At 37.3% G+C, this 15,693-nt stretch overlaps 1 protein-coding gene across 1 annotated transcript; it reads right to left on the bottom strand.

Moving 5' to 3' along the window:
* Window positions 1–205: 205 nt before the first annotated feature.
* On the bottom strand, window positions 206–9,705 carry LOC125196284 (coatomer subunit beta'-1). The gene is made up of 26 exons (XM_089056370.1): window positions 9,553–9,705; window positions 9,253–9,273; window positions 9,089–9,150; window positions 8,659–8,713; window positions 8,115–8,151; window positions 7,687–8,012; window positions 7,460–7,591; window positions 7,226–7,374; window positions 6,987–7,055; window positions 6,498–6,648; window positions 6,365–6,430; window positions 5,824–6,012; window positions 5,347–5,487; window positions 5,175–5,249; window positions 4,931–5,107; window positions 4,739–4,830; window positions 4,444–4,560; window positions 3,455–3,569; window positions 3,205–3,276; window positions 2,772–2,968; window positions 2,602–2,695; window positions 2,320–2,426; window positions 1,966–2,092; window positions 1,240–1,396; window positions 622–687; window positions 206–494 (listed from the first exon to the last, which is right to left on the bottom strand). The coding sequence occupies exons 1-25, from the start codon at window positions 9,553–9,555 to the stop codon at window positions 668–670; spliced, it is 2,751 nt and encodes a 916-aa protein (XP_088912496.1). The 5' UTR covers window positions 9,556–9,705; the 3' UTR covers window positions 206–494; window positions 622–667.
* Between the last annotated feature and the right edge of the window lie 5,988 nt (window positions 9,706–15,693).

Genomic DNA, 15,693 nt, shown 5'->3' with positions numbered 1-15,693 from the left:
ACACATGTCATCCAATAATAAGATTATTTTTTATTGACAAAAGACGTGGGGTATATCTTTAGTTGTGTTTGGAAAAAATATGTCAAAAAATAAAAAGAAGAAAACGTTTACGCACATTGTGGTCTGAAATGTTAGGATTGATTGAAAAATTGAATTTCAGCTATCAAGTCAAATGAAGGTGGCAGGATTTAAGTGTACAATAATGTGGTCAGGATATCAATTCATATATAAGTGTACAAAATTCTGCATACTATATATGATGGGTAAATTCTACTATCACTACTATGTATCTACAATTCACAACGCCGCAAGATAGTCTGAGGGGATAATGGGAAAACAAAATTAAAAAGAAACAAATTTAGAAAAAATAGGAACTTCCAAAGTCTACAGCAGTATAATATGTATGCCCCAATAACTAAAATAATTGTGCTTGTCTACCACTTGCTGAAAGACAACCGGCCCCTGATAACTCTTCCGGGCAGCCAATATAGATGCTGGGCATACGAGAACAAAATTTAGAGACGAGCAAATACCCTTTCAGCACAGAGATCCGGACAAACTGTACAGATCTTGAAAAATTTAAAAATAACTGAATTATTTAAGGAAGTTAAAGAGTCTTACCACGAAAGAAACCGTATGCAGCTGGAACCGTCTGTCTTCTCTGGCCTCAGTGACTTGGCGTAAGCACTGGAATATGAGCAAAAGAAAAACGAAAATAAGGAACGGCCATGAAAAGAACTGGTGCATAATTTGATAGCATGACAAGTAAATGTGATGGACAATCACTAGAAACAGGACTTCATATAAGTTTTGACAAGGCTAAGGATCATCATGTACAGATTGGAAGAAGCATCTAAAGATGCCTTTTGAAATGAAACTTTAATATGCGAATTGATTTGAAATTACATATTTTTCTAAAAAAAAGAGAGAATCTTCAAGAAAGCTTTATTTCTAAAAATATGGCAAAGGTTTAATCCAAGAAAACTTGGATAAAAAATTGTTTCAAAATAGGAACCAATATCAGCTAAACTATAGAAATCTATGTATAGACTATGAGAAAATGCACAGAAGGCACATAATGAATTATGTACAGCTAATAAAATATAATAGAGAGACTACAGAAACTGGGCAACGCAGCAGCTAGAAGAAAATCAATTAATCACCAGCAACAAAACTAGGAATATCACACCGGCCCAACCAATTGCTTTTAGGCTGACGGTTTTCCTTCATTATTCGTACCCCACTCTTCCTCAGCCTCACTGCCATTAACAAGTACAGCACTATCAGTTGAGTCAGCATCCACCACAACAGGCTCTTCCTGGCCATCCTCATGCCCTTCTACAGCTTGCTCGTCAAGTTGTGTTTCTTGTGCATCATGTCCGTTCTGCTCAGTATCCTGGACAAAAGTGATAAAAGGTAAGAAAGGGGAATGAACTTGGCATGAACGAGATAATACAAACATAAGTTCCAGAATGTTAGTATCTGCGCTATTAGCAGGATGTGACAAATACATGACATAATTTTTACGAGTTCAATTCCACATATGAGAGTGTTTGGCTAAGCTAACTATCTCATAAACCTTTTTGGATGTTATATCTTTTTTGAAAGGTTCAGATGTTAAATCTTAATTAATATACATTGTTGCAGTGTTTGGATGATGACCAGATTAGGTAATGGCAAAGGTCATTGAAGTGGCCAAAATATAAGTTTTCATCTCTTTCTCAAAGAAATTTTGGTTCCCTAAACATCTTTATTTTTGAAGCAAATAAGATCTTTATGTTCTTTTTAAAATCAATGTAAAAACAAATTGAAGGTACTTATAAACTCTAAAAATACTTGTAAGTTGTTTAAAGATCTTACAAGCTAGCTCACCCTCTTGACAAATTGTGAAGTAAATAGTGAAGGAGAATAACTTCATATTGGCTGAAGCAGATTGGCTTTAATAGGAAAATAGTTCACCGATACCTCATAATCCAAGTCACCATTTTCTTGTAGTTCTTCTTCCAGTTGCATGCTTCTAAAAGTTTCTACAAGACTTGCTGTTGATCTATCAGCATGCCGCACATATTCAGATGCTGGAGGATATTTGCCCCTACAAAGATATGGAAACAAATATCTTACTTTTTTCAATATGTCCATGAATCAAGGCAACAGAAGGAAATTATATGCTTTAGTTCCATAGCTAACTAATTTGAACTATATATTAATACGCCTCTGCAACATTCATCGCAGAAAGCAGGGCTGGGCAAAAGATAAACCTACAACTGATAGGTGATTTACATACAAAATAGTGATGTAGAAATTATCAAAATAGAAGACCTTGTCTCTGCAGCATTGGCTTCAACAGAAAAGGCAATTTGCCAATCATCAAACATATTAGGATATTCTTCTGGATCAGCAAGAGACTCAGCAGCTTTCTGATTGATCTGCCAATAGTAGTGGAGCCAAAATTAACAACAAAAAAAGAATATCATAAAGGCATCCAACCATAGTTATTTATTTTTTTTTTATTTTTTTTGTGGTTTCTATGGAATGCATCTGCAAACTATCCTAAAGCAGGACTCCTACTATTAAGAAAGTGAATAGTAGCAAGATGCGGACCTTGCTGAGGTCCTTTCTCCAAAGAGAAACAATCTCCGACACTTTGCTTGGGAGGTATGACCGTGCCATCAATGCAGCCTCAGGAATCCGATTGCTTCAAAGGACTCGCGATACATTAGAGTTATTATAAGCAAACAGTGTATTAAGCATCCAAAGTAAGGAAAAAATACCTGTCAATCAACAGCTGAAGGCAGTCCTCCAATTTACCCAACATAAATAAACAAAGGAATGCAACATTATTTTTCCCATGTTCTTTGGCAAGAGAAGCAAGTTCAGAAATCCCCTCAGCATTGCCTAAAGAAGAGTAGAGTAGCAACAAACCACTCATGTCATTTGCTTGCTTCAAGCACTCTTCTGCCATCTCCAGCTGGACCACAATAAAGAAGCATAAACTGTTAGAAAGGAAGCCGCATCTGGACCAATTTAAGCATGCATGTAATCAAATCAGTTAGTTGAAGCCTGGATGAGGATAAATGTGCCGTCTAGCACCCAGATTAGAAAAAACTAAAAGGAATTCAGGGCAAAAGGAATTTAGCAGTTAAACATTAAAGTCTTTTAACAATAACCACCATGTTTTAGCTTATATAATAGTCAAGAGAATACCATTCCAGTAGACAAGGCTAATTCACCCAATTGCTTCCACTTAGACTCACTCTGTGCTACTGTTGCAATTTCCTGCAGTAAAAACCACATGTTGCACAATAAGAACTACATACTCAATCCAGATTACATCAATTGAGCATATAACATGAAAGATATTCTTCCAAGGTCTGCAGCATCAAAACAAATTTGACCAAAGAATTTTGAATATATATAGAACTCCGAATAAATAAGAAAGGTCAACTCCATTTACCTTAGCAATTGCTAGTTTGCCTAGCTGTATGGCTAACTCAAATCTGTAATCAGGATCTGTAGCAATTTCGAGTGCATCTTCTATCATACCGCGTGATTCCAAGAAACGAGCGACACTGCATGCAGTATGATTTTCTATGTTTATCAAATTTAATAATTGGGTGCAGGAAAATGAGTCAGAAGCAGGTTGAATGTGTAGTGATACTAAGAGCTATCAATTGAGCCAACAAGAGAGAGATAGAGAGAGGAGAGGGGGGTAAGAACAGGGAGTTAAGAAAGTTACTCTTTCTTGCATTAGAATCTTCAAGAATCACTATTTAGTAAATACTCACTCTGTCCATTAATAACGTCTCAAAAAAACTGGGCATTGAGATTAAGAAGGGAGTGTTTAGACTATAAAATGGTGGTAGCCGACTTGCTTAAACTCAATTGAGTCAATGAAAAGTGGGAGAGAGAAAATAAAAAACACTTTAACCAAAAATTAAGAGGGACCCACATGATTCATCTAGTACAATTAGGACCCTAATTTATCATTTTTTTCAACTGAGACATTATAAATGGAGCAGCCCAAAGTGGAGATTGAGACATTATTCATGGGAAGGAAGGAGAAGTAATGAACTAGAATCAGTCAGTTGGCAGCCAAGGAAAGACAATATGAGAATGTTAAATCTAACATATACTCCCACAATCCCCAAAAAATACAAGGTGTTCTTTTTATGTCTATAAAGAATAAAAGTACACGAGTAATTGTATCATAAATGCAGGACCACAGAGCAAGCTAGAACAAAGAAAACCAGATTGATGTGCCTAATTAGTTTAGTGAATAAGACAATAAGTTGATATTCAACTGCTCAAATTTGAAAGAAAACTGAAAAGTTTTCGATGATGCTGCACATGAAAACAACAAGTTGACTTAGTTTATCATGATTCAGGAATATATTATTCAGAGAAATTAAAGTAAATAACTAAGATGTTTAGATGTTAACAAACCTGTTGAGATGTTCCTTTGGAATTGATGGTAAGACCTCATTTGCCCTTTCGAAGTCACCACGCATTACAAGAGTCTTGTATTCAATCAAGCTGAGCAGCAATGTATATCCGACAACACTGCAAGATACAATAAAGGTCATTTTTAAAATTGAACAAGAACAGTCTATTCCCCTCACATCAAGAAGGAGGTCACAAATAATTTCTTTACTGGATAACGATTGTACAAACTATTCAAATCTGATAGTCAAAATAAAACAACACAGGCTGTTTCCAATAGGTATCATGAATCACTCACTTAAATTCTTTGTCAAGGAGATAAACACGACTTTGATTAGCAAGATACCCAAGCAGGTACATGGGTCGGTCTAAATGAAACATTGTTGTCACCTAAAACATCACATAACACAACATTTTTATCATACAATCTGGAAATAACATTTTAAAAAAAGATTTATGATATAAGTACATATGGTGACATTAGTCCTACCTCACCACCCACACAGTAATTGAGCCTCCAGGAAGAGTTATTGTAAATGAAACAATCCCCAACCCAAAGTCCAGTCCGTACTCGTTCGTTAATCTCATAGAGAAGCTCAAAAGCATCTTCCACACCTTGTTCATCTACTGATCTCCCACTATCCAGATGAGCAGAAACAACATCACGCTGCAACATGCACATGCCTATTCAGTTACACTTCCCAAAATGGATACACTATGAATACAGGCCTTACGTTGTATTTAAGTATGTAGAATGATGTATCACTGGAAATGGTCACCAAATCACCGCTGTCAGCCCAGTAGAGATTCTGGAATATATATCACCAAGAAACACATATAAAACATAACTGATATGGCCGAGACAGTAAGATACATACCAAATATCTTAATCTGAAATTTTCTTACTTTAACAGTGACATCAATTCGGCGTATCAGCCTACAATCAGCCCAATCATAGAAGCAAATAAAATCATTTGAACACATTGCCAACAAATTGCCACCATATATACGCTCAGCAGAAAAGGTGGGTCTGATACTTTTCTTCTCCTGAAACAAAACACTGAATCGTCAAGACTAATAGTCAATAGATGAGCTAAAAACTCAATATAGACTACTGAGAAGGTTTTATTATGGACTCTACATGAACATTAATCATTTTCTTTATTAAGAAGAACCACACATGCACATTAAATAAGTAACGAAACAGTACTACTGTACGACTGTTAAAATGCACTTTAGCAACGCTGGAACCAAAACTGGAATAAACTAAATGCAGTACTTGAGAAAGAGCACTGAGCAGCTCGAGCAAAGCAAGAAAGTTGGAACGCTGACTACTTTTAATTCTATATATTACCATAACAGAAATGTTAATAAGAAATGAACCTGGAAATTTTTGGAGAAAATCTTAATCTTTGATGTGCTTTCTCTAACAGCGTATTCTCCTTCGGTTGACCAAACAAATTCCAGAGCCGAGCCAAATGATCTGTTTCTCCATGCCAAAGCTGTGTATATTATGTATTCACCATCTCCACATACAACAACAAACCTACCATTGGGATTGTGCTTTAAGCTCTGCCAGATAAGAAACAAGGAGAAAAAGGACAAGTTAACAATATGACAACCTAGAAAATAAACAGCTGAGCTAGCTTACTTGAGCTTTATGCCTTTATGAAACAAGAATACAATAGCAAAGAATTAAAAATGTCTGATTTTTGTACACTGATTATCCTTAAGAAGTATGCAAAATCTTTTGAATTACTGAAAATTATTTTATTCTAATTGCATGCGAGGCATTAATTTTTTAAAAGTAAGGCAAAAATGATAGAAACAGAGGAGGCTGAAAAGATAACCATCCATTTTCTGATACACAATAACACTTCAGAATGCTAAAACATGTTCAGTGTTCATATAAGTTAAAAAATACCTGTGGATAAAGATCGCAATTTCCCAGTTCCTTAACTGCCAAGGGTAGTCTCTCTCCATCAGCAACCTGAGATGACTTACTCAGAACTGCATTCAGCTTTTAATTGTGTTGTTAATTTCAAGAGAAACCATACCTCATAATCTGCCCCAACAGTCTTGATGTTGACAGTCTGAATTTCATTATGCTTGGCCCAAATTATTTTCCCTCCGTTGTCCATACTAGCAACAGGTACCTCACGACCAAGCTTTACCATGATCGTACCTTCATCATAACCGATTACTACCCTGAACATCGAGTGATTCAGATGTACAATCCAAATAGAGAAGGCACACACATATAAACAATTTTGTTCTACAGATAATTCTCTATCGTTCAAAAACTGGTAAGATATCTAGAGTAAAAAGAATTAACTTAATGTCATAAGTTTATTCAGCATTGAGATTAAAAAATGAAGTATACAGTTACTCAAAGTACTTTTTGCAGAAAAGACTATAAAATTTAAATTCAAGATTGTTGAACAATATAGAAATTTGGGACTTACGGAAATATGCATTAAAAATATTCATTAATAGATTATAGAAACCCAAACCACTAAATTCAGTCAATATGCAATGGGACTTACCTTCTCGAACCTTTACTGTAGCCAACTGCCCAAACTCTTTCAAGACCATAATTCAGTGTGTTTTCAAGTCTGTGAAATGATACAAAGGTGAGACATCTCATGCAGAGAACATGGAAAGAGAAATTAATGTTATGCAAACAGTAAGGCATGATAGTTCCGAACCATGAAATCAATACGAAACAAACGAATACAGTGCTGAGTGGGTGTAAGTATAAAACTCTCTGTAGAATACAGGTCACCTGTAAGTGGTTGCATGCCAAATGCGGACAGTACCATCCTCAGAACCGGTTATGATAATGGGAAGTTCGGGATGGAAGCAAACTGCAGATACATTGTGTGTGTGGCCTTCTAATGTCTGCACGCAGCTCTTTGTCTGGTAATCCCACACCTATTTTCAAGTTTTACGAGATATTTTAGATTATTGTATCAGAGCTTCACACTCCATAAGGCTAGAGGTAGAACAAGAGACAAACCTTAGCAGTGTGATCATCAGAACCAGTAATTAGATATGGCTTATCACCACCAGTAAAATAATCTACACAATTGACTCCTTTCAGATGAGCATCCAAGGTAAAGTTTGGATCAGGAGAGCCAAGATTCCAGATCTATGAAAGCAATGTTGCAAGCTTATAATACAATGTCAAGTGTACAGAAAAAAAAAACTGGAAAACGGTTTATCAGTGGGCAATTCCATCCATACCTTTATAGTGCGGTCAAGTGAAGCACTGGCAAAAGTATTGGTATCTTTCGGATTAAAAGTCACTTGCATAACATAGTGAGAATGACCCTCAAATATTTGAGTGCACAACCACCCCTTCTCCCAGTCCCATAGCTTTATTAGCATATCATCGGAGGATGACAGCACATAGGGAAGAGAGGGATGAACAGCCACACACCTGATATAATCTGTATGGGCCTCAAACACTTTTACCTTATCCATTGTATTATAATTGTACACACGAATGAACATATCGTCAGCACCAGCGACAACCCACTGCTTTCGTGCAATAAATTTTGCTGATCTAACTGCAAGATGATGTGGTAGTAGGAATTAATATAAACATATTTTTCATCACATTAAAGATTTTCTAGTATCCAAGGAATTCAATTTTGATTTTAATCATGTACCTGGTAATTCAGTAACCTCAAAAGATTTAACCATTGTCTGTAGCAGCAGAAATTCAGTTTCAGAACATTAGTTTAGAGTGCGAATCAGAAAGTATATTTGTAAGCTAGTTACAGACTATCTGACACATAACCAATGTGGCAAACTTATTATTCTACAACAATATTAACTGTTCTTAGAGAAACTAGCCTCTTGAAGTTGAATTCTATAGCTATGCTAAGGGAAGTTGTAGACAAAATCCACCCCACATGGCCCAGGAAAGTACAGGCCTGGGAGTTAGGTCTCATATGATATGACACAACACTGAGTAGCTTTTTTTTTTCTTCTGGATACACTGGATGAAGATGATTAACAAATTGTAAATTTAAACAACAGAAATAGAGTTAACTTCATTTCTAGCAGATATCTGTAAAACTAATTACTCTAATGGATGAGATATCACACAATCTGTAGGTTGTTTAAACTCTAAAACCTTTTTATTATGAAGTTACAAAGAAGACCAACGATTGAATCATATATCATGATATCGGATGTGCATTCCCCTACCTGAGTCTGGTAGTTCCAAATACAAACAATCCCTGAATACAAACTTGCCAATATCCTGTAAATGCACAGGAAACATGAATAAATAAAATTTAGGGATGGCCAACGTGGAGAACTGAAGAAATAGATCAATGTATTTCATCCGGAACACAAACAACGTAACCACTATTGCCTTGATGCAGCACTGACAAGTATAACAATACCCAGAAGCTGACTAACAAAGTAACCGCAATGAATATGATGTTTACGTGTTGATCTCTTAAATTTATAACTAGAACAGATCTGGTGAAGTGTACAACTGATTCAGTTGCTGTGTCCCAATCAATAATAGCAACTAAATAACCGAATCTTTCAACAGAAATTATTTCCACATTGCAAATTCAAATGCAAACGCAACAACTAGAACGCATTAGTTGATTGCGCAGGAACATACCATGGCTCTGTTGGATGTAGATCCACTGACTTTACTCTTTCTGATCGTTGAGCAAGTTTCCTCTGATGAATTACAAGGAAATATATAGAAAGTCAGCTAAACACCCTTATCCGATGCAGAAAAGGAAATTCACCCGCTTAATCTAAATTGAACGCTTTTGGTACCTTGATTTCTAATCTGAGCGGCTGCACCAAATTCCAGAAGAAAGCAAACAACAAAATATGAGTCAGTAAACAACAACATTACCTCAGATCTTTACAAAACAGAAATTAAATCCCAACAAATTGCCAATCTACTGCTCAAATTCAAAGCAATCGACACGTCGAGTCTCATTACGAGAATTACAAGCAAGATCAATCGGAACACAAGTTAACTAAGATCAATTCGAAAAAGGATGGTAGATCTAGCAGACAAGCGCCTTTTGAGAATAACAATTGAATTCAGATAGAAGCAGAGAGAATCACCATTTTCACAATTGGGAAGTCCTGGAGATCGGAATGTAAGATCTGCGAAGTGTGCGTGAGTCGAGAAACACGCACTTGAATACTGAGATCAAGAGAGAGAAAGTGCGCGTAGTAGTATATGAGGCTATGTTTGTGTAAATTTTTACGACAGTGATGAAGATAAATGAAATTCTTTATTTACTATATCTTCTCATGATAAATTACTTTTATAGACAATCGTTGGTGCTATATGATTTCAGTACTACATTTGAAAATGATTTATTGAAAATTTTGATTGTCCAAGTCAAATCTAGTTTTAAATGTCTTAAGTAAAATTTTGATAAAATTCGAAATTCGAAATTCAACTTCAAGATCATACTATTATGTTTATAAAGATAGTACGTTATTCTTTTGGTAGAAAATATATATGTGAAATTTTGATACACTATTAAAATTCACGTGTTAGGTGTGTATCATTATTTTGATAAAGGATTTGCATAAGTTGTGTGAGATTTGTGGTTTCAAGATACAATTTTCATTTTCTCTCTTTTTTCTTTTCTTTTCGGAAAGTGACGAGAGTCGACTCTTTATCTGATAATAGTAGTAGCAATTGTTATTGTATTTATAATATTTTCATATATTTTTTTTAAAAAAACAAAGTCAATAAATAAGATCTTAGCTTAATTAAGTCAAAGAGAGCAACCGATTTGTCTTTTTGAGAATGTATAGATAGGCATTGATGGCCTTATCAATTCTCACAAACACCATAACCATAACTAATTTTTTAGTGAAGATTAGTTTGTAAAGTAAATATAGACTCAACTTTAAAAAAAAAAAAAAAAAAAACAAATGAAATAATTACCAAATTATATAGACCATTTTCCTTTAGATTACCATTTTTTTCTAAGAGAAAGGATATCACACGGCCACGTTAAGAAAATATTATGTTTCTTTTAACTTTCGTCGATACGTGAAATACATTTTTAATATCATACTGTAATAAAGAAATTTGGTAAAGAATTATTTCATGAACATTATTTAGGCCGTAAGAAACACTCAATTTTTTATTTTGTGAGCTAATAGCACCCGCAACACGATGTTCGACCTGTTTTGTCAAAATGCGGCAGTCGTGACCAACATTGTGGGTCAGCGTTTTGGTAAGTTAGTCCCCTGCAAAGCCATTTCGTCCCTTGTATGTGCGAGCAAAGCACCGGTCATTCTCAATCAATTATGACGTGCGTTTTTCCTAATATTTAGCTGATTTTTTAAATAAAATAGACAACATTAGTTTTTAAAGTTTCTTTTTTTTTTGTTCTCTTTTTACCCGTTACAATGGTCAATTGCCACATTACACACCTTATTTCTAACTTAGATCGTTAGATTACAAGACTAATGCTACAATTCATTCCATCCTATGCCCAATACTGAAAATCATCTCACATGCAACCAAACACGTACTACACGTTTTGACGTCTGAGTATCCCTCACAATTTTATATGGGCCCAAAATGAGTATATTCCTGAAATAAAAATGTCTACTATGTCTAAAATTTTATAAAGAGTCTGCCAATATGATTATAGGAATAAGGTTGGAGTCACATTAGATGCGTGTATCAATGGTAGGTAAAACGAAATATAAGAAAGCAAATTATAGACTCGTGTTAATTAAATTAAATGGGTAGTGATAAACGCACATACTTGAACGTACATATAAGAAATCTAAGAAAATTGTACGTGTCAATAAGGTGGATAGGGTTATTACCAGCTCAAAATGGTTAATTATCATTTTTCTTTTTGTCTTCAAATTCAACTATTTATATAACAGAATATTAACATATTATCAAGATTGCTAAAAGAAGTTTAAGTTTCCACACATACAAAATCTAAGGGTGTCTCCACCGGTGTCCTTCCCACTCACCCGTCGCGGACGGGCGATCTGACGGGCGCCATAGTGGGCCGGACGGCCGCCCACGCCCGTTCCGTGTGCCCCTGCGATGGCCTCGCCCCTCCCGTCGACGTCCGACCGGACGTCCGCCACTGTGACGAAGGTCGGACGTCCGACATTTTTAATTTTTTTTATTTTTTTTTTAAATAAACTCTATAAATAGGGCTCCCCCAACTTCATTTCATTCACACCACTTGTGTTGACAAGTTTCTCTTTCTCTACAAATTTCATTTCTACTACAATGGAGTACAATAGATACTCCCCCACCACGAGCGGAGGGAACACACCCTCGATTCCCATCGGATCGGAGGGAAATTTTGCGGGGATGAATCCCCAGATGGCGGGGATGGGCGGTATGCCGACGATGACTCCCCAAATGTTCTACAATATGTACACTTGGATGAGTCAAATGGGTCAGATGATGCCGGGGGCAGCGGGTATGCCGGCAAATATGTCGGGGATGGGTGGGACTGCGGGGATGGGCGGTATGCCGCCAAATATGGCGGGGATGGGTGGGACTATGCCAGGGGCAGCGGGGATGGGCGGTATGCCGCCAAATATGGCGGGGGTGGGAGGGATGATGCCCGGGGCAGTGGGGATGGGCGGTACGCCGCCAAATATGTCGGTGAGTGGGTCGATGCAGCACAGGAGCCCGAGGACGCCTAGGGAATCTGTCTATCGACCATATATAGATTTGTTGGCCGATGACTCCCCTTCTTCTGTTCCGGAGACTCAGTACGCCGGCATCGAGACTTTCTCTTTTGAGGATCTGGGGCTATCGCCGATCCGTGAGACTCCCCAGGAGGCGGGGCATGCAAGGGGCAGGAGAAAAGGCAAGGCCACGGCCAGGAGCGGGGGTAGGGGCAAGGGCAAAGTCCCGAGCTCTTCCTCACACACGGGGGCAGAGGAGGAGGAGGGTGAGGATGAGACTGAGAGGAGGACGATCTGAACCGTGTGGGAAAATGCCGCGCTTGCGAAGGCATGGATCGGTGTTGTAGAGGATCCCTACGTCGGAGCGAACCAGTATGTTGACCGAATGTGGCATCGCATCAGTGCCGCCTACTGCGCCATCAAACTACCTGGGGCGAAGCCTCGCATCCCCGAGCAATGCCGGAAACAGTGGCTCCGGTTGAGGCCTAAGCTCAGTCGTTTTTCCGCCCTCTACCAAAACAACATGCGCATGGTAAGCAGCGGCATGTCTGAGGATGATGTGCGGAGACAAACCTTCTCCCAGTACCCCAGCAAAGAGTTGGGGATCAAAGAGTTTGACCAGTGGGAGGCCTTTCTCGTGGTCAAGGAATCGCAAAAGTTTGTGATTGGTGTCGAATCGGGCTGGAAGCGGACGAAGATCAACTCTTCCGGTGAGTACAGCAGCAGTGCTGGTTCGCACGAGCTCCCCGAAGCTGAGGAAGTGGCCCCGCTACCACGAACAGACTCTCGCCGTCGTCGTTGCCCGATGGGGCAACAGGCTGCGCAGCGGATGGCGAGGGGAAGTGGCAGCTGCAGCGGGTCCTACGAGGTCGAATCGAAGGTCCCAGGAGGAGAAGAGGACGACAGCCTCGCCCGCGCACAGCAAACGAAGACCCTGATGCAGATCACTTTGAAGTGGTATAACACGCACGATCCAGTCTTGAGAAGGCTGTGCAAGGAGATGGTCGACCGATGTCGGCGCGATTTAAGGATGCCACCCATTGATGATGATGGCGTCGAGATCGGGGGCGGGGACGTCGGAGGTGGCAGCGGCACGGGCGACGGGGACGAGGACGAGGAGGAGTGAGAGCCGAGGGTATTATGTAATATTTTTAAACTATGTTTTTTTAAAAATTATGTAATTTTTTAATTGTAATTTTCGTATTTCCCGTTCGTATTCGTGTCGAATTTTAATTCCGTGAATTTAAATTTTAATTGTGAATTAATTTAATTATGGGAAGGGATAGTGGAAGGGCTAGTGCAGTGGGAAGGACTAGTGATGTGGCAGTGGAATTGGAAGGGCTGGTGCTGACGTGGCATGGGAAGGGCTAGTGGAGGGGCGCCACCGGAGACACCCTAAGAAAATAACTATACGTAATATCGTACACGCTCAATCCATATACCAGTACCAATTATATTTTCTAATTTTTCGGTATTTTGCTTTAGGAATGATATTTTCCAATTTATAGGTATTTTGTTTTAGGAGTACTGCATGCACTCGACATCAGTACTAGAAAGAGGATATTATCATGGGGAGATGCTAAAATGACAACGCTATTTTGAGTGACACTGTACCACCAATCTGAGCAGTTAGATTTTGGATCTGATTCACCCTTAGCTTGCCATGTGGCAGGCTCAATTTTAAATAAAAAAATATTAAAAAAATGCTAAAGGCTAAAATGGAAAATCTTCCTTTAAGTTTTATCTCTAACCTCAATTACGTCATTTCCTCTTCTCTCTTTCTTCAATTCTGGCAAATATTATTTCAAATCTTCATCAATAATCACCAAAATTCGCAGCGCTATTTTAAATCTGTGTAAATTCTTCCAAAGATCATGGATTGCTATTTTCAATCTCATTTTTCAATTTTGCAGATGTTCAATCTTTTTTGTTCTCACAAATATTCAACCTCTCTAATTCATCATTAAATCTTCAACCTTCATTGAAACAATTCACCGATTTCGCTGACGGTAAGTATTACTTATCATCGTGTGATTGTTAAATTGCTTATTACATTTCATGGATTTTGATATGCGATTGAATTTCATGAATTTGATAGGTAATTGAACTCACGGATTTGTGTCTTCTCTTGTAAATGAAATTTAGGTATTAGGAATTGAATTTCTTTTGGTTATATTTCATATCTTAGTGCAATTTAGTGATTGAGTGTTTGTATTACGCCTTACAAATTCTTACAAATTCGTCTGGCATATAACTTGACGGAATATGTTATGTTGCTTGCTTATGTTTACTAAATTGCATGTTAGCGTTATTTAATGACCCATTGAAGAAATTCTCTGATTTCAAGAGTTTGCAAATGAAATTTATGTATTCGTAATTAAATTTCATGGAGTTCAGATTCCAAGACTGATGTAATTTATTGATTGATTGTTTTATACAAATTTTGTACGTTTGTTTGCTTGTTTATATATGTGATATTGCTTGCTAATGGGTATTAAATTCCATGTCAGTTTTCAGCTGTAATGCAAGATTTTGGGAAAGAGTTGAGAGCTACTCCCCGACCTTACCTGGTATCGAAAAGAGAAAAAGAGTGGAAGAAGATTTTATTTCATCGGATGACCATATGTAATTGAAGTTCAGATACTTAAAGAGTTGAGATAAACTCCTCGGCATTGAAATCTGTAACAAGCGTTTTCACATACTATCATAAAAATTCGATAGTGCTTGCCTCAGAATATGTAATTGCTTGGTTGCATGTGTTGGATTGCTTGCTTCATTATATGAAATATCATATCTTGTCATTAATTCCATATTCTTCTTTATAATTTAATTGCATCACATATTGCATGTCAATTTATCATTTAGTGCTTTGTATTACCAAGGATTTTAACATATTAGTGCTTGAAGTTGTTTGTACTCAACTCAAAATTTGTATCGCAATTTGCTAGCAATGTGTCAGAATATGTTACAAGAGTTTGTTTTTCTTGCCAATGTGTCATAATTTGCTTCCTATTGTAAATCATGTCTTCTGTGTGTTTAACATTCAATGTCTACACCAAACAAAAAGTAACCAAAAACTATCTATGTATACATCAAAAGAAACCAAAAGTCATTTACCATCAAGAGTTAGTTTCCTAAAAAAAATTTAGACAAAACACAGGGACGTTCATTCTCCTAAAACAATATCATTCACCATTTAAGGTCCGGAGTACTCTACAACTATCTTTTCAGCATCAACGGGTCCCTTCTATTGTGCCTCTTCAAAGTGGCGTGTTGTCGTACTCAATACATCATCCAATAACTTATTTTGAGCTTCTACAGATTTCCTTCGAGTCATCTTCTGCAGCTTTTGCGGTTACCTTCCTCTCTCTAACCATTGTTTAATCGTGTTCTGTGTTGCATGACGAAAACCATTACACTTATTATGTATTAACAAGCACATTCCCAACCATTAATAAGCAAATTATATACACATGCATGCCTTTTGACACACATTTCCAATACTTTATTAAAGCAAAAATTAAAGGAACAATTAATAAGCTTGAACAAGCAATTCTAACAAACTGA

This window comes from Salvia hispanica, chromosome 4 (assembly GCF_029641045.1).
Source record: "Salvia hispanica isolate PSC_SH4W2 chromosome 4, Shi_PSC_v1, whole genome shotgun sequence".
Lineage (NCBI taxonomy): Eukaryota > Viridiplantae > Streptophyta > Magnoliopsida > Lamiales > Lamiaceae > Salvia > Salvia hispanica.
The sequence above is the reverse complement of the archived record's forward strand: the minus strand, read 5'-3'. Positions and strand labels throughout refer to the sequence as shown.